General features: G+C 43.1%; 1 protein-coding gene across 27 annotated transcripts in view; it reads right to left on the bottom strand.

Moving 5' to 3' along the window:
* Positions 1–18,991, bottom strand: part of LOC702071 (protocadherin gamma-C4) — a 188,716-nt gene that overhangs the window by 33,665 nt on the left and 136,060 nt on the right. For 2 of the 27 annotated variants that reach the window (XR_013394903.1, XM_077937203.1), the window contains exon 1: positions 1,370–3,928. The exons of 24 other annotated variants lie outside the window; for them this stretch is intronic. Coding sequence is in view for 2 of the 3 variants with exons in the window: in XM_077937203.1 (XP_077793329.1) it covers positions 1,370–3,799 (2,430 nt within the window). In the remaining variant the exon portion in view is untranslated. Of the gene's footprint in view, positions 1–1,369; positions 3,929–18,991 lie in introns of those variants that run through there. One more of the 27 variants, XM_077937232.1, reaches the window with a different exon arrangement.

The following is an 18,991-nucleotide window of genomic DNA, read 5'->3' as shown; positions in this document are numbered from 1 at the left end:
GGCTGGAGTGCAGTGACTATTCACAGATGTCATCCCACTACTGGATAGCACAGCAGTTTTGACCTGCATTTCCAACCTGGGCCAGTTCACCCCTCCTTAGGCAACTTGATGGTCCTGCCTTCCCACGAGGTCACTGTATTCATGCTGAACTTAGTGCAGACAGTGTATTGATCAATTGATCAGCATAGTGTACCACAGCCCAGAACTCCTGGGCTCAAGCATTCCTCCCCCCTCAGACACTGAGTAGCAAGAACTACAGGTGCACATCACTGAGTCTGGCTACTTTATGTTTTCTTGGGTTGTCTAGATTTATTTTTGAAATAAATTATTACTTTTATAATTAAAAGTGGGTATCTTTGAGTTTGGAGATTGTAGTTTAAATTTTTTTTTTTTTTTTTTTTTTTTTTTTTTGAGACAGAGTCTCGCTCTATCACCCAGGCTGGAGTGCAGGGGCTGGATCTCAGCTCATTGCAAGCTCCGCCTCCCGGGTTTATGCCATTCTCCTGCCTCAGCCTCCCGAGTAGCTGGGACTACAGGCGCCCGCCACCTCGCCCGGCTAGTTTTTTTGTATTTTTTAGTAGAGATGGAGTTTCACCGTGTTAGCCAGGATGGTCTCGATCTCCTGACCTCGTGATCCGCCCATCTTGGCCTCCCAAAGTGCTGGGATTACAGGCTTGAGTCATCGCTCCCTGCCTGTAGTTTTAATTTTTAAAATACTTTTCTGCATTTTCCGAATTTTATAGCAAACATGCATTACTGTTACAAGGTAAAAATATTTTGTAAGTAGGGTGCACATCATTTCCAGTAGAGTGCTTGAAATAAAATTTAAAGGATGCCTGGAATTTCATTTCATTCATAAAAAATTATCTGAGAATGAGGTACACGATCTGTGTAAACAAAGGAAAATTATCAAAAAGCTAGTTTTAATACAAATGTCACAATCACTTGAAAGGTGGAGGAATGAGGTAGTTTTTGTATTCCTAGAAGCTGCCTCTGGTTGGAGGTATCCAGCAGCTTATTCCTAATGTAAATGATACCAGGCTAAACTCTGATCGCTGAGATCTTGTTTTTTGGCTTAACCATCCCTTAGCAAGATTGGTTAGTTGTGACAGCAAATGAGTGCTGAGGAGGTGAATTGGGTCCATAGATGAGTCAAGTATCTTCCCCCTGAAATGGGACCACAAACCACACTCTGGCAGGCCACCATCTCACAAAGGCACTAACTTTGATCTAGGAAGGGCCAGGTGAAAGTGTGAATGCATCATCAGGAAAACATCTTCATCACTAAAAAACAGCTCCATTCCTTCCTCAATATGATGTAGGAATCAAAAAGCACTAACAGGGTCAAGCATGACTTGCTAAACCTTACCTGTCCGGGAGGGGCGCTCTCTGCGCCCAACACCTGCCTATAGAACACCGGATCGCAGCTCCGCAGCGTGTTCTGGCGGCTGGCCAGTGGGCTGGCTGCACCAGGTTTCTTCAGCAGTGGGTCGCTGCGGCGGGAGTCCGTGGTGAGATACACCTGATGGTAAAGGTGCGGCGACATCAGGCCTCCCCGCACGGCGTCCGCGTGCAAGGAGGGCCCTGGTGTTCGGTACAGTGAGCTCACTGGGGCTCGGTATAGGTCTCTAGACTGCTTCCACTTGTAAACTTTGAATATTATTACTCCGAACACTGTGACCACGAACCCCACAGAAACCAGGATTAGAGAAAGAAGTAGATAAAAGGTGAGATTTTTGTTCTGCTCCCGGGGGGCAGAGCCAGAGGGGAACTCGGCTCGGGCTTCAGGAGAGTCCTCGGTTACTGACACAGTGAGGGTAGCAGTGGTGGAGAGCGAAGGCTCCCCGTTGTCTTTGATCAAGACCGTGAGAGTCTGCCTGGGTGAATCTGTGTCCTGGACTGGACGGGCAGTACTGATTTGACCAGTGTGGAGCCCTATGGCAAAAAGGCTCTGGTTAGGGGCTCCCAAGAGACTGTAGGAGAGCCAGGCATTGTGTCCTGCATCCGCGTCCCAGCCTACCACCCTTGATACTAGGTGGCCTGCTGAGGTACCTCGAGGCAGCATCTCCACCGAGCTCCCACCCGGCCGAGGATATAGGACCTGGGGGGCATTGTCATTGCGATCAGTGACAAATATGTTCACGCTGATGTTAGTGGCCAGGACCGGGGTGCCCCCATCGCTGATATGAGCTGTTAATTCAAATTCCCGCCGATCCTCATAGTCTAGGGGCACTAAGGATGACACTATGCCATTGTCACGATTTATTGTGAAATAGCGACCCACTAGCCCGGTTTCAGCTCCTTGTTCCAAGAGAAAGAAAGAAAGCCGAGCATTCTGCGGGGCATCGGGGTCCCAGACACTTAGGTTTAGTATTGGAGCCCCGGGGAGGTTGTTTTCTTCAATGTAAACGTCGTAGGAAGATTGAGAAGATTGTGGAGGGTTGTCATTGATGTCGGACACTTGAACACGCACTATTGTAAGGGCTGAGAGGGAAGGGGTTCCCGCATCTCGGGCGGTGATGCTGAGGTTGTATTCTGGCACAGTCTCCCGATCCAGGTCTGCACTGGTTTTCAAAGTGAAGTAATTCTTGAGGGAAGAAGTAAGGCTGAAAGGGAGACCCGCTGGAACTTCGCAGGTCACCAGCCCGTTCTCGCCAGCATCCAGGTCAGTTACACTGAGCAAAGCGATGACAGTCCCCAGAGGGGCATCCTCGGGTACTGGGCTGTACACGGAGGTGACTGTGATCTCCGGGGCATTGTCATTCACATCCACAACCTCCACCAACACTTTGCAATGTGCTCCTTCGGGACTGGCGCCCTTGTCTTTGGCCTGGATGTAAATCTCATGGAGTTTGGTGTCCTCGAAGTCCAGTCGACCCTTGATTGTCAGCATCCCGGTTACAAGGTCTAAGGCGAATAGTTCCCGCACGCCGGCGCGGTTGTGGCTGCCGAAGGAGTAAATAATTTCACCGTTGGGGCCTTCATCCAGATCCGTTGCAAGGACTTGTACCACGCGCGTCCCGGAGGGTGCATCCTCCAGGACGCGCGCCCGGTACAAGGACTGGTTGAAGACAGGCGCATTGTCATTCGCGTCCAGCACCGTGATGTGAATAGGCAGGCTGGCAGAGAGAGCTGGGGTCCCTCCGTCCAATGCCGTCAGCACTAACTGGAGACTAGGCTCGCGTTCTCGGTCCAGGGCGCGCTCCAGCACCAGCTCCGCGTACTTCGTGCTGTCCTCCCGCGTCTGCACGCGAAGCGCAAAGTATTCGTTTCGGCTCAGCTCATAGGTTTGTAAAGAGTTGCTTCCCACATCGGGATCGTGCGCGCTCTCAAGCGGAAAGCGCGTCCCCGGAGCCACAGCCTCGCTAATCTCCAATTTCATTTCCTGGGTAGGGAAAGCAGGATTGTTGTCGTTGATGTCCTGGATCACCACTTCCACGCTGAACAGTTCCAGCGGGTTCTCCACTACCAACTCCAGAGTTACAGTACAAGACGGCAGTGTCCCACACAGCTCCTCTCGATCCAGACGGTCGTTCACAAACATCTCTCCGGTCTCCCGGTTCACCTCAAAGAATCTTCGGCTAGCTCCAGACACCACCCGGAGCCGGCGGGCTGACAGGCTACCGAGATCCAAACCAAGGTTCGCGACCACGTTGCCCACAGCGAAACCCTTCTCTCTTTCCTCCAGGATCTCATAGTGAATGACCGTGGAAGCCTTGTTCAAGGCACCAAGCAGAAGCAAAACTCCCACTACCCTCCCGGTGCTTACCAGTCCGCTCCTCCAGGCCTCTGGGACCATCTCACTCAAAGGCAGATCCTCTCAGCGGGGTCCAGATCGTCCCTGCGATTTCGTTGAGAAACTTTCAGCGGGTTAGCGCTAGGGCGCTGGGCGCCGAGTCCGACATGGCTTTCTGGATGCCGTTGATTTGCTCGCCGGCTGTTCAGTCTCTGCCTCATCCCGGGGCGCAGAAAGGGGACGGGCCGGGGCCCAATCTCCAGCGTCTTCATTGGCCGACAGCGGCACACAGAGTCCCAGCCAATAACTGCACGAAGAATGAGCTAGCGCCGGGCTCTCTGAGCAGGACACGCGCTAGCGCCAGGAACTTCACTTTCCTTTGGCTTCCTTCCAGAGTTTCCAGTCAAAGCGCCTTGCCAGTATCTGTGCATAGGAAACCTACCTTAAGGAAAGCCAGCCTTGGGGCGGTGAGGCTAACCGTTCTGCAAGTCTCCAATCCAAATCAAGACCCATTAAACACTTGAATCACTTTCTTTGATCACAAGAAAGGGGATCGAACCAAACCGAAAACTACACAACGTTGTCGGGGAAAACACCAACAAATCTGGTTTGTTGGAAGACAGACAATTAGCCAGACCCTACTTGTAAGGAGGCATTTAGCATTTCCGTGGAGACATTAATAATTGCAGTTTTATCTCTTACCAAATGAAATTAGCATTCCCTGTCACTTCCTCACTATCTGGAGCTACTATCAAATTAGCAGGAGTTACTATCTATTGGTTTAACTCTGGCTTATAAAATTTAAAAGTACAATTCAGATTTTATTTCTTTTAAAACTGGATGTCATTGTTAGCTCTCATTTCTTAAGAACCAGGGAGCAATAAGAAATTTCCCTACCCCATCTTTCACAAGGAGCATGATCTCAATTGTTGAGCACACTCTCTCTATAGTTTCCCTTTACTTGATCAATCCTTTTCCCAAGATCTTGCACTTATGCCACATATGCCACAAGAAGTTGCACTGCTAACGAAGAAGAAGACGGAGAAGATTTTAAAAAGAAAAAAAGCCAGACCTATTTAACACCTAGGATCTTTATAAAATTATTGAAATAATGGCAGCAAAGCTCCACAAATCTTTAGAAAATACAAAGCCTTTAGTCACAGGATAAAGAGGCTTCAGTTTTCTGCATTTAGAATTGTAGTCACCAAACAAAATGATAATGATTATGATAGTGAATAAAAGAGTCCACTGTGATATCAGAGTTGAGATGTATATCCTTGAACAAGAAACGAACCTCTAAGCGTTCCTGGTCCTCTCCTATTAAATAAGAAGGCAGGTAAAGTGCCTGGCACAGAGTAAGCCTCAATAAATGATGCAAACCACACCATTAGATGTAAAGTGTTAGAGCCTCATACTATTTCTTAGACATCACTTTGATTGCATAGAGTCCTTTTGAAGTATAACAGAACCTTGAACATAAGTGAAGGGGTAGGCACATAGGTTAGGTAGGTAGAAAAGAAGTAAGGATATATAGGATATTTCCCAAAGAGATGAAAAGCCATATGTGACCTACATTTCCATGCCTTTAACACTTCAATTCATCTCTGAAAACCCACAGTTTTAAATGCTCAAGTTTGATAATTAGCCAGACCAGCAAGAGGGCTGATAGGCATTAGAAGATAGAATACATTTAGAATTTAGAATATAGAGTATGGCCCAGTCACTTGCTATGCAAAGTGTGAGGATCAATGGTCTAGGCACCACCAGGGAGCTTGTTAGAAATGCAGAAATGCCCTCCTCTAAACCTACTGAGACAGGATTTACATTTTAACAAAACATCAGGATGATTTGAAAACCCGTTAAAGTTTGACAAGCACTGATCTAGTGGGTTATTCAGAGATACACTGGTTTATCAATCTTTTCTTCTGCTATTCAGCATCACTTAATTCACAGTCTGGTTTTTGAAAATCAGCTTTTAAAAATGTTAAGTCATTTTCTCAATAATAAGGCCTGCCATTTTCTTGATAATAAGGCCTGTAGTTTTCTGAGACTTCTGTTGTTGTTGTTGTTTGTTTGTTTTTTTGTTTTTGTTTCTGAGGCAGGATCTCACTCTGTCATCCGGGCTGGAGTACAGTGGAATAATCACAGCTCACTGTAACCTCCAACTCCTTGGGCTCAAGGGATCCTCCCTCCTCAGACTTCTGAGTAGCTGGGACTACAGGCCTGAGCTACTGCACCCAGCTCATAGTTTTCTTAAGACCTCTTCATGAACCAACAGAACCCTGGTATATCCATTCTCCACAATAGCGAGGTTGATCTTCCTAAAATTTTAGTTGGATCACACAATTCTCCAGCTGCTCCTCAGTAGCATCATACTGCTCTTGAATTAAAATACCAAGTCCTTTGCATAGTATTCAAGTTCTCATGTCTTCTCCCTCTCTAACTATACTCCATTGCACCACTTTGAGGGTGGTCAGATTCCCAGCCCTTCCCTGTCTCAGGGCCCTCACACAAGTTGTTCCTTTGCCAGGAAAGCTGCTTTCTCCTCCCTCCCTTTGCTTTGCTAATTTCTACAAATCTTTCCGGTCTTAGTTTAAATGTTATTTTCTAATAGAGGTCTTCCATTAGGCCCCAGTTAAGACCAGGATCCTTTGTTATGCTCTCTCAGAACACTTTATATTTTTTTCCATTGAACTTGGCACAACTTTAAATTTTATAATTATTTTTGCTTAAGCAAAATGTCTGCTTCTCCCACTGAAAAAGAAAAATAGAAGCTCCAGGAGGGCAGGGACCATGCTATTTTCGTGGCCACTTGTATCCTCACTGTCTAGCACAGCAGGCACTTAATGCTTATTAATACAGGAATCTTTATGCTACTGGCATAGTACAATAATAGCATACACTAAGGACTATATACGTATTCATTTGTGTGGATCCAATCTCCCTGGAAGTAAGCATTTTTTGGAAGATACATTTACTCCTTCAAGTTACCAGTGGACCTGATGAGACTATTTCCCAGCCCTAATGATCTGAAGATATAATATAGTTTGCCAAAGAGCCAAGTAAGGTGTGATAATACAACTCACAGTGGATAATAAACAAAGATGCCATAACTTGTTATTTCCTTCCTTTCCTTCTCCTTCTTTTCCTTCCTTTCCTCCCTCCCTCCCTCCTTCTCTCTCTCTCTCTCTCTTTTGTTTTGCTCTTGTTGCCCAGGCTGGAGTGCAATGGCTTAATCTTGGCTCACCGCAACCTCCGCCTCTCAGGTTCAAGCAATTTTCCTGCCTCAGCCTCCCGAGTAGCTGGGAATACAGGCATGCACCACCACACCCAGCTAATTTTGTATTTTTAGTAGAGATGGGGTTTCTCCATGTTGGTCAGGCTGATCTCAAACTCCCAACCTCAGGTGATCTGCCAGCCTCTGCCTCCCAAAGTGCTGGGATTACAGGTGTGAGTCACAGTGCCTGGCCTGTATCACTTATTTCTAGGGGAAATGGAAGGACCAGTATACAGGATTTATATACTGATTCAACACAATTTCCCAGTCTTTATCTTTTTTCTTCTCTGTTTTATAATTTCAAGAGAGCTTCTGACCAATGAGATGCAGCATTTACTATATATATATATATATATGGTTTTTTTTGTTTTTTTTTTTAGATGGTGTCTTGCTTTGTCACCCAGGCTGGAGTGCATTGGCACGATCTCTTCTTACTGCAAGCTCCGCCTCCTGGGTTCAAGCAGTTCTCCTGCCTCAGCCTCCCTAGTAACTGGGATACAGGTGTGTGCCACCATCCCTGGCTAATTTTTTGTATTTTTAGTAGAGACGGGGTTTCACCGTGTTAGGCAGGATGGACTCAAATCTCCCAATCTCGTGATCTGCCTGCCTTGGCCCCCCAAAGTCCTGGGATTACAGGCGTGAGCCACCACCCGGCTATAATATAGCTTTAAAATAGGAAGTGGATGTATTATATGATTGAGAGTAAGGTCTTAGTGTCAAAAAGATTCAAATTCCAGTACTGGAATTGTATTGGAACTAGGTTCCAATATATAGAACCTAGTAGCTATGTAACCATGAAACTTTTATGTTTAACTTCTCTTTTATTTTCTTTATCTATAAAATGGGAATAATAATAGTACTCACTGACATAACCACAGACATGTCAATCATTTTTAAAATCTTTTCACAGCTTTCTACATACATAGTGCCCCTATAAAATGCAGGGATTTTAAATAAATTTATATAGTAATGCAACCAACCCCACAATCCAGTTTTAGAATACTCTCATCACCCCCAAAATTTCCCTCATGCCTGCTGTAGTCAATCTTCCTAGCTTCAGCCTCAGGCAACCACAGTTTTGCCTTTTCCAGATATTTTATTAAAAAGGAATTATAAAATAGGTAGTCTTTTATATGTCTTTTATATGATGTAGCATAATGTCAAACTCAGCTTTTGACTATTCCCTCAAATACGTTATGTCTCCAACCTTCCTCACCTGGTAAGTGGCACTTCTATTCCAGCCAGAATTTCAGAAGTAATTTTTACTATGTTTTTCTGCATCCCCACATCCAGTATATTACTAATTCATACCAATGCTTACTACTCCCAAAACATATTTTGAAACTATCAATTACGTATCCTATCTACTGCGAGCCCTGAGTCAAAGCAACCTTAAATGCTATCATAGCTTCCTTGCTGTTATTTTTACTCCCTCTTTTGCATTCCCTAAATTCCACTTCACATGCAGAGACCTGAGTAATCTTTCAAAAATGTACATGAGATTATATACCTTCCTTGCTAAAAACATAACTAGGCCTAGCTACATAACTTGTAGGGTCAGTGCAAAATAAAAATAGGGGGCTCGGAGGCCGGGTGCGGTGGGTCACATCTGTAATCCCAGCACTTTCAGAGGCTGAAATGGGTGGATCACTTGAGGTCAGGAGTTTGAGACCAGCCTTGCCAACATAGTGAAACTCCATCTCTACTAAAAATACAAAAAATTTGCCGGGTGTGGTGGCAGGTGCCTGTAATCCCAGCTACTAGGGAGGCTGAGCCAGGAGAATCACTTGAACCCAGGAGGCAGAGGTTGCAGTGAGGCAAGATCACACCACTGCACTCTAGCCTGGACAACAGAGGGAGACTCTGTCTCAAAACAAAACAAAACAAAACAAAACAGGGGGCTTGGGCTTGTTGTTGAAAATGATTGACCAGGCACAGTGGCTCATGTCTGTAGTCCCAGCACTTTGGAAGGCTAAGGCGGGAGGATCACTTGAGGCCAGGAATTTGAAACCAGCCTGAGCAACATAGGGACAGCCTCATCTCTTAAAAAAAAAAAAAAAAAAACTTATCTGAGCACGGTGGCACGTGTCTGTCATCCTAACTACTCAGAAGGCTGAAGTGGGAGGATTGCTTGAGCCCAGGAGTTCAAAGTTGTAGTGAGTCCACTATACTCCAGCCTGGGTGACAGAGCAAGACCCTGACTCAAAAAAATAAAATAAAAATTATTAAGAATTTCAAGATGATAACAGCAGAGCCCTAACCAAAGGGTAGGGGCCTTCAAAGCAAGTGGCCCATCTAAGCATGAAGCCCTGTGTCCCTGCACAGGTTGCCTGCCCATGAAGCTGACCCTGCTTGACACAGAGGAAACTCTCAATAAATATTACCTAATATATATTTTAATATTAGCTAACTGTCTAATTACCTAATATTATTCCCAGAGGGTTAGTAATATCATAAAATCCTATTCAAGATGCTATTAAATTACTGCACACAAGTAAAAATAAATAAAATCCTCTTAAAATCCTAAATATCATCGAGTAGTCTTTCCATTCTACCTAATGTGTCTATTTGAACAGCCTCCTAAGGTCAAATTATGGGATCATTTGAGGAAAAATGGAATAAAAACAGTTAACCAATAAATCAAACAAGCACGTATCTCAATTTAGACAGGTGGGACATTCAAGGATTTGGTGAAGAAGCTGAATGGTTTAGCCTTCATATTTATCTGAAGTTTACCTGAATATTTTGCATACTTTGATTTGATAAGATGATCTGTGAATCTTTTTTTTTTTTTTTTTTTTGAGACGAAGTCTTGCTCTGTTGCCCAGACTGGAATGTAGTGGCATGATCTCGGATCACTACAGTCTCTGCCTCCGGGGTTCAAGCAGTTCTCGTGCCTTAGCATCCCGAGTAGCTGGGATTACAGGCGTGCCACCATGCCCAGCTAATTTTTGTATTTTTGGTAGAGACAGGGTTTCACCATGCTGACCAGGCTGGTCTCAAACTCCTGGCCTCAGGTGATCTGCCTGCCTTGGCCTCCCAAAGTGCTGGGATTACAGGCATGAGCCACTGCACCTGGTCTGAATCTTAAGAATAAGTTTTATATGACCTCCATTCTATCTACAATGTTTTTGCAATTAAAAATAATGCTGTAATAAATAACCTGGTATATATGTATTTTTGTAATTTTTGAGGTATGAATTTATGATAAATTCCTAATAGTGTGATTGCTAGGTCATAGGACAAACGCATATGTAGTTTTGTTAGAACAAGAAGAAATTATGCCATCGAAATGTTTTGGGACTACAAACATTTATTTTATTTTACTTATTTTGTTTTATTTATTTATTTATTTATTTATTTATTTATTTATTTATTGAGAGGCAGAGTCTCGGTCTGTCACCAGGGTGGAGTGCAGTGGCACAATCTTGGCTCACTGCAACCTCCACCTCCCAGGTTCAAGCGATTCTCCTGCCTCAGCTTCCCGAGTAGCTGAGACTACAGGCGTGCGCCACCACGCCCAGCTAAGTTTTGTATTTTTAGTAGAGACAGGGTTTCACCATGTTGGTCAGGATGGTCTCGATCTCTTTACCTCATGATACGCCCGCCTCGGCCTCCCAAAGTGCTGGGATTACAGGAGTGACCCATCGTGCCCAGTCTATTTTGTTTTATTTTTTGAGATGGGGTCTTGCTCTGTTGCCCAAGCTGGAGTGCAGAGGGGTGATCATGGCTCACTGAAGCCTCAACTTCAAAAGGCTCAAGCAATCCTCCTGCCTCAGCCTTCCAAGTAGCTGGGACTACAGGCATGTGCCACCATTTCTGGCTAATTTTTAAATTTTTGTAGAGACAGGTTCTTGCTTTGTTGCCTAGAATGGTCTCAAACTCCTACGCTCAAGCAATCCTCCCACCTTGGCCTCCCAAAGTGCTGGGATTACAGGAGTGACCTACCGAGCCCAGCAAAAACAGTAATTTTGGATTGTTTTGTTAGTCAAACATTGATTTGTTAGTCAAAAGCCTAAAGTAAAAAAAAACACAGGTTTACCCCATCTCCCACTTTAGTGCTATTCTCTTCTAGTCTGGATCATATTAGTACCTTCTTATCGTTTACTATATTACAAATGTTAAATATGTCAGGAAATTACCTGCAAAAAATTTACTAAATTTGTCCACATGAAAATCTTCCATGAGATCTACACTCTCCTAAGAAATAATTTGTTTCAATTTTGTACCCACATTTTGCTATTACATTGCTATCTAACTTATTATTAGTTCTCACCAAATGGGTAGCCTTGTATGGTTGAGTTATTTCTTTTTTCTTTTTCTTTTTTTTTTTGTTTTTTTTTTTTTTTTGAGATGGAGTTTTGCTCCTGTTGCCCAGGCTGGGGTGCAATGGCGTGGTCTTGGCTCACCACAACCTCTGCCTCCCAGGTTAAAGCGATTCTCCTGCCTTAGCCTCCCAAGTAGCTGGGATTACAGGTACTCACCACCATGCCCGGCAAATTTTTCTATTTTTAGCAGAGACAGGGTTTCACCATGTTGGCCAGGCTGGTCTCAAACTCCTAACCTCAGGTGATCTGCTCGCCTCAACCTCCCAAAGTGTTGGGATTACAGGTGTGAGCCACTGTGCCGAGCCTAGTTTTCTAAATGAAGTAATTTACTTCAACATATAAGAGAGGAAGAAAGAATTGTGGCTTTCTGATCATTAAAATTTTCTGGCAGCTGGGTGTGGTGGCTCATGCTTGTAATCCTAGCATTTTGGGAGGCTGTCGTGGGTGAATTGCTTAAGCTCAGGAGTTTGAGACCAGCCTGGGCAACATGGTGAAATCTCATTCTACAAAAAATATAAAAATCAGGCTGGTGTGGTGGCATGTGCCTGTAGTCCCAGCAACTTGAGAGGATGAGGTGGGGGCACTTGAGCTTGTGAGGTGGAGGTTGCAGCAAGCTGAGATTGTGCCACTACACTCCAGCCTGGGCAACAGAGCCAGACCCTGTCTAAAAAAAATTAAAATCTTCTGGCACTATAGAAATTTAGTACATGATAAAGATGCTATCTCAAATCACTAGGACAAAGATGAAGTGCTTAATAAATGGCATTGGGACAACTGGATAGCCATTTGGGAAAAAAGATACAATCAGATCCATATCTCAGCACACACATGAATAAACTCCAATTAGATCAGGGATCTAAATGTGGAAACCAAAAACCATACAAGTACTAGCACTGGAAGAAAAAAGTAACGAATATTTCTATAACCTAGGTGTGCGGAAAGGCTTTCTAACTATGACTTAAAACCTAAATGCAATATAAGAAAACATTGATTTGGCCGGGCGCAGTGGCTCATGTCTGTAATCCCAGCACTTTGGGAGGCCGAGGTGGGTGGATCACTTGAAGTCAGGAGTTTGAGACCAGCCTGGCCAAAATGGTGAAACCCTGTCTCTACTAAAAATACAAAAATTAGCCGGGCATGGTGGCATGTGCCTGTAATCCCAGCTACTTGGGAGACTGAGAGATGAGAATCACTTGAACCTGGGAGACAGAGATTGCAGTGAGCCGAGATTGCAACACCGCACTCGAGCCTGGGTGACAGACTGAGAGTTGGTCTAAAAAAAAAAAAAAAAAGAAAAAAAAGAAAAAAGAAAACATTGATTCATTTCATTACACAAAAAACAAAAACAAAAGGAAAAAAATTGCATTGCAAAAAAATGCCAAAAGGTAAATGACAAGCTGTAAGAAAATATTTGCAGTCTATTCATTGGACAAAGGACTAATATCCCTAATACAAGGAGTTTTCAAAAACTTCATGGAAAATGCGTATTATGAAAAAAAATGCGTGGATTGCAAAATATTTCTAGCACCAAAATAAACCCATACTAACATGTTATAACATGTCTGAATAGGATCTAGTTGGAGGCACTAAGAATAGTAAGATATCAGTTTGAAAAGAGCCCCTATCAGAGTAACATGAATTCTGCTAAAATGGAAACAAGAACAGACATCAGATTTATGATGAAGCTTGAGTGGAAGAATGATGAAATCATTGATGTTTTGTGAAAAGTTTACGGAGACAATGCTCCAAAGAAATCGGCAGTTTACAAGTAGCTAACTTGTTTTAAGAAGGGATGAGGCAATGTTGAAGATGAAGCCCACAGCAAAAGACCATCTACATCAATTTGGGAGGAAAAAAATGTGCTCTAACTAAAGAAGACCTACAATTAACAGCAGAAACAATGGCCAACACCATAGACATCTCGGTTCAGCTTACACAATTCTGACTGAAAAATTAAAGTTGAGCAAACTTTCCATTAGATGGGTGCCAAAACCATTACATCTAGATTAGGGACAAGAAAATTAGCCAGGCATGGTAGCATGTGCCTGTAGTTCTGGCTACTTGGGAGCCTGAGGTGGGAGGATTGCTTGAGCCCACGAGGCCAAGGCTGCAGTGAGCCATGATGGTGCCACTGCACTCCAGCCTGGGTAACAGAGCAAGGCTGTGTCTAAAAAAAAATTAGAATAAAATAGATCAGCTGCAGTAAGACCCGAACTTTCACTTGATTTTTTTTTTTTTTTTTTAGATGGAGTCTCGCTCCGTTGCCCAGGCTGTAGTGCAGTCGTGTGATCTCGGCTCACTGCAAGCTCCACCTCCTGAGTTCATGCCATTCCCCTGCCTCAGCCTTCCAAGTAGCTGGGACTACAGGTGCCTGCCACCACTCCCGGCTAATTTTTTGTATTTTTGGTAGAGACGGGGTTTCACCGTGTTAGCCAGGATGGTCTCGATCTCCTGACCTGACCTCGTGATTCGCCCCCCTCGGCCTCCCAAAATGCTAGGATTACAGGCGTAAGCCACCGCGCCCGGCCTCAGTTGAAATTTTAAGCAAATGTGATAAAGATCCTGAAGGGTTTCTTAAAAACAAAACAAAACAAAACAAAACAAAAAACTGTAACAGGAGACGAAACATGGCTTTACCAGTGTGATCCTGAAGACAAAGCACAAGAGGTGGAAGTGGTCTAGTCAATGCAAAAGCAGACTGGTCAAGAGCAAATATCATGGCAATGGCTTTTTTGGGATGTTCAAGGCATTTTGCTTGTTGACTTACCGGAGAGCCAAAGAGTGATAAGATCTGCTTAGTATGAGAGTGTTTTGAGAAAGTTACCAAAGCTTTAGTAGAAAAAATGCCTCAGGAAACTTCCCCAGAATCCTTCTTGACCACAACAATGCTCCTGCTCATTCCTCTCATCAAGCAAAGGCAATTTGGTGAGGGTTTTCTTGGGTAATTATAAAGCACCCACCTTTCAGTGCTGATTTGGTTTCTTCTGACTTGTTTTTGTTTCCTAATCTTACAACTCTAAAGGGCACCCATTTTTTCTTCAGTAGCCAACATAAAAAAGACTGCATTGACATAGTTAAATTCCCAGGACTCTCAGTTCTTTAGGGATGAACTAAATGGCTAGTATCATTGCTTACAAAAGTGTCTTGAAATTGATGGGGTTCATGTTGACAAATAAAGCTTATATTTTTATTTCTATCTTTTAATTCAATTTCTTCATAAGCATTTAGAGTCCCTTAGTATATCCCCTAAACTTTTTACAAATTTAGGCTAAAACACTTTAAAAAAAAAAAACCTACTAGAAAAATGAAAATTTTTCATCAACAGACAATTCAAAAAAAATACATAGGGTCATTTGTGGTGGTTCATGGCTGTAATCTTAGCACTTTTGGGAGGCTGAAGTGGCAGGATCACTTGAAACCAGTAGTTCAAGACTAGCCTGGGCAACACAGTGAGATCCCACATCTCTACAAAAAAAAAAAAAATTAGCTGGACATGGTGGCATCCATCTGTAGTCCTAGCTACTTGGGAGGCTAACGTAGGAGGATTGCTTGAGCCCAGGAGTGCAAGGCTACAGTGAGCTATGATTGTATCACTGCAATTTGGCCTGAGCAACAGAGCAAGATTCCGGTCTCCAAATAAACAAAAAGATATAAACTGGCTTTTAAACATATGAAAAACTATTTAACCTCATTCATAATGAGAGAAATTTTAATTAAAATTATTTGGAGATATCTTTTTACCCATCAGGTTGGCAACAATTAAAAATCTTGACAATATACTCTGCAAAGGAGACTATGGGATAATGGACATTTTCATCTATTTGTAGGAATGCAAGATGGGGAATGGTTATATTTAACAAAACTACATATGCCTTTACCCTATGATCCAACAATCACACTACTAGGAATTTGTTATGCATACACACCTCAAAAATAACAACAACAACAACAAAAATATGTATATATATCTCAGGTTCTTCATTAGCATTTTTTATAATTGCAAAAATATTGGAAACTACCTAAATGACAAGTCATAGATGGGTTGAACAGATTATGACATGTACACATAAAATGGAGGGTTTTTTTTGTTTTTTTGTTTTTTTTTTAAACGAGTCTCGCTCTGTCGCTCAGGCTGCAGAGAAGTGGTGCGATCTCCGCTCACTGCAATCTTCACCTCCTGGAATCAAGCGATTCTCCTGCCTCAGCCTCCCAAGTAGCTGGGACTACAGGCACCCACCACCACGCCCAGCTAATTTTTGTATTTTTAGTAGAGACTGGGTTTCACCATGTTGGCCAGGCTGGCCTTGAACTCCTGAGCTCAGGTGATCCACTCGCCTCGGTATCCCAAAGTGCTGGGATTACAGGATGAGCCACCACACCCGGGTTTTACAATGGAGTTTTATGAAACTATTTTAAAAATGAAGATTTCTATACATTTATATAGAATGATTTCCAGGATATATTATTAGTACAAAAAGCAAAGTGAAAACTTTTCCTTTCAACCATGTGAAACCAGATATATCACTATAACAACTAGGAAGTGGATCAAAATGTTTGATAAAAGCTTTTAGACATTGGCCCAAAAGACAGTGCAGGATTCTAATCCATAAGAGAAGACAAGCAGGCCGGGCGCAGTGGCTCACGCCTGTAATCCCAGCACTTTGGGAGGCTGAGGCGGGCGGATCACGAGGTCAGGAGATTGAGACCATCTTGGCTAACACAGTGAAACCGCGTCTCTACTAAACAAAATACAAAATATTAGCCAGGCGTGGTGGCGGGCGCCTGTAGTCCGAGCTACTCGAGAGGCTGAGGCAGGAGACTGGCGTGAACCCGGGAGACGGAGCTTGCAGTGAGCCGAGATCGCAGCACTGCACGCCAGCCTGGGTTACAGAGCGAGACTCCGTCTCAAAAAAAAAAAAAAAAAAAGGCCGGGCGCGGTGGCTCACGCCTGTAATCTCAGCACTTTGGGAGGCCGAGGCGGGCGGATCACAAGGTCAGGAGATCGATCGAGACCACAGTGAAATCCCGTCTCTACTAAAAATACAAAAAATTAGCCGGGCGCGGTGGCGGGCGCCTGTAGTCCCAGCTACTCAGGAGGCCGAGGCAGGAGAATGGCGTGAACCCGGGAGGCGGAGCTTGCAGTGAGCCGAGATCGTGCCACTGCACTCTAGCGGGGGGGACAGAGCGAGACTCCATCTCAAAAAAAAAAAAAAAGAAGAGAAGCAAATGAGGATCTGCAAACTAGGATCTCCATTTTTTTTGCCTGGAGACAACTTTCAGACTGTGGGGCAGGAAAGGGGAAATCCAAGAATAACACCATGGTTTTGCTGAGTTGAGGAATAGATGTTAGAGTTTGGGGAGACTGAGGCAGCCAGAATTTATGGGACAGAGTACTAAAGAGAATGGAGCTACACAAAGAACTCCAGGAATATTAACATGGATCCCCAAGTCTTTGGCTAAATAATAATCTGAGCATACATAGAGTGCACTGACACTACTCTGCAGCTGGGTGAAGAACAACTGCCAGGGAGCTATTAGCTGAATTCTTGGTGGTCACATAGGGCTAGAAAATTTTTGAATTCCATTTAGCCATAATAAAGAGACGCTGCTGAATACTCAGATTAATCAAAAAAGTCAGAATTAAGTGGTAGGTCTTACATTAGCCCAAGGCAAAAGTTACTACAGACCTGTCCTAACAAAGCTTAAAAACAAGCCTTGAAAAGATCAACCTAATCTGCAAAACACATTATAGCCTTCCGAAACAAACTGCAATAGTTCTTAAAGAAAGATAAAATCCAAACACTCAAAAATATAACATTTACAATGTCTGCTGTCCAATAAAAACATTATTAGACATACAAATAAGCAACAAATTGTGACCCCCAAGCCAGGAAGAAAATCATCACTAGAAATTACAGAGGTGACAAAATTAGTAGACAAGGACTTTAAAACCTCCATTATAAATGTGCTCAAAAATTTAAAGAAAAATATGAAGATAATGAGGAGAGAAATGAAAGAGTCAAATGGAACTTCTAGAAGTGAGAACTACAATATATGAAATGGAAACTTCACTAGATGGGATTAGCAAATACAGTAAACACTGAAGAAGAAAAGATCACTGAATGACACTGTTACTAACTTGATCTTGTTGACAATTACAGGATACAACAACCACAAGTAGCAGAATATATAGTTTTCAGAGTCACACAGTTGTGCGTAAGCAACACTCACCAAGATAGACCATATTCTGTGCCATAAAAGACATGTTAACGAATTTAAAAGAATAGAAGCCATACAATGTATATTTTTGGATCACAATGCAATTAAATTAGAAATCAGTGAGAAATATATTTGGGTAATACTTACATATTTGGTGACTAAACAATGCACTTTAGGCCGGGCATGGTGGCTCATGCCTGTAATCCCTGCACTTTGGGAGGCCAAGGCAGGCAGATCACCTGATGTCAGGAGTTCAACACCAGCCTGGCCAACATGATGAAACTCCATCTCTACTAAAAACACAAAAAATTGGGCCAGGTGCAATGGCTCATGCCTGTAATCCCATCACTTTGGGAGGCCAAGGTGGGCAGATCACCTGAGATCGGTAGTTCAAGACCGGCCTGACCAACACGGAGAAATTCTGTCTCTGTTAAAAATACAAAATTAGACTAGTGTGGTGGTGTATGCCTGTAATCCTAGATACTCAGGAGGCTGAGGCAGGAGAATGGCCGGAACCCAGGAGGCAGAGGTTGCAGTGAGCAGAGATCGTGCCATTGCACTCCAGCCTGGGCAACAAGAGTGAGACTCTGTCTCAAAAAAAAAAAAAAAAAAAAAATTAGCCAGGTGTGGTGGTGGGCACCTGTAATCCCAGCTACTTAGGAGTCTGAGGCAGGAGAATCACTTGAATCTGGGAGCAAGGATTGTGCCACTGCACTCCAGCCTGGCCAAAAAATGCGAAATTCTGTCTCAAAACAAACAAACAAACAAACAAACAAACAAACAAACGTTAAAATAATCCTTGGGTCAAAGAAGAAATTGCAAAGTGTATTAGAAAATACTTTGAACTAAATTATAATGGAAATATAACATCTAAAATATTATCTTTGCAAACTACACATCTGTCAAAGGACTAGTATCTAGAATCTAAAAGGAACTAACAAATCACCGAGAAAAATAAAGCACAATCCCATTAAAAAGTAGGCAAAGGCCATGAATAGCCATTTCTCAAAAGAAGGTATACAAATGGCCCACAAATGTATGAAAAAATTCTCAACATTACTAATCATCAGGAAAATGCAAATTAAAACCACAATGAGATACCACCTTGCCCCTTCAAGGATGGCCATTATTAAAAAGTCAAAAAACAACAGATGTTGGTGTGGATGTGGAGAAAAGAGAACACTTATATGCTGCTGGTGGGAATATAAATTACTACAACCTCTATAGAAAACAGTATGGAGATTCTTTAAAGAGCTAAAAATAGATCTACCATTCAATCTAGCAATCCCACTACTGGGTATCTACCTAAAGGAAAATAAGTAATTATATGAAAAAGATACCACTTGGACACATATGTTTATAGCAGCACAATTCACAACTGCAAAAATGTGAAGCCAAGCTAAGTCCCTATAGACTAATAAGTGGTTAAAG

Source organism: Macaca mulatta, chromosome 6, assembly GCF_049350105.2.
Source record: "Macaca mulatta isolate MMU2019108-1 chromosome 6, T2T-MMU8v2.0, whole genome shotgun sequence".
Taxonomy (NCBI): domain Eukaryota; kingdom Metazoa; phylum Chordata; class Mammalia; order Primates; family Cercopithecidae; genus Macaca; species Macaca mulatta.
Note: the sequence above shows the minus strand (reverse complement) of the source record. Positions and strands in the feature narration are given on the sequence as shown.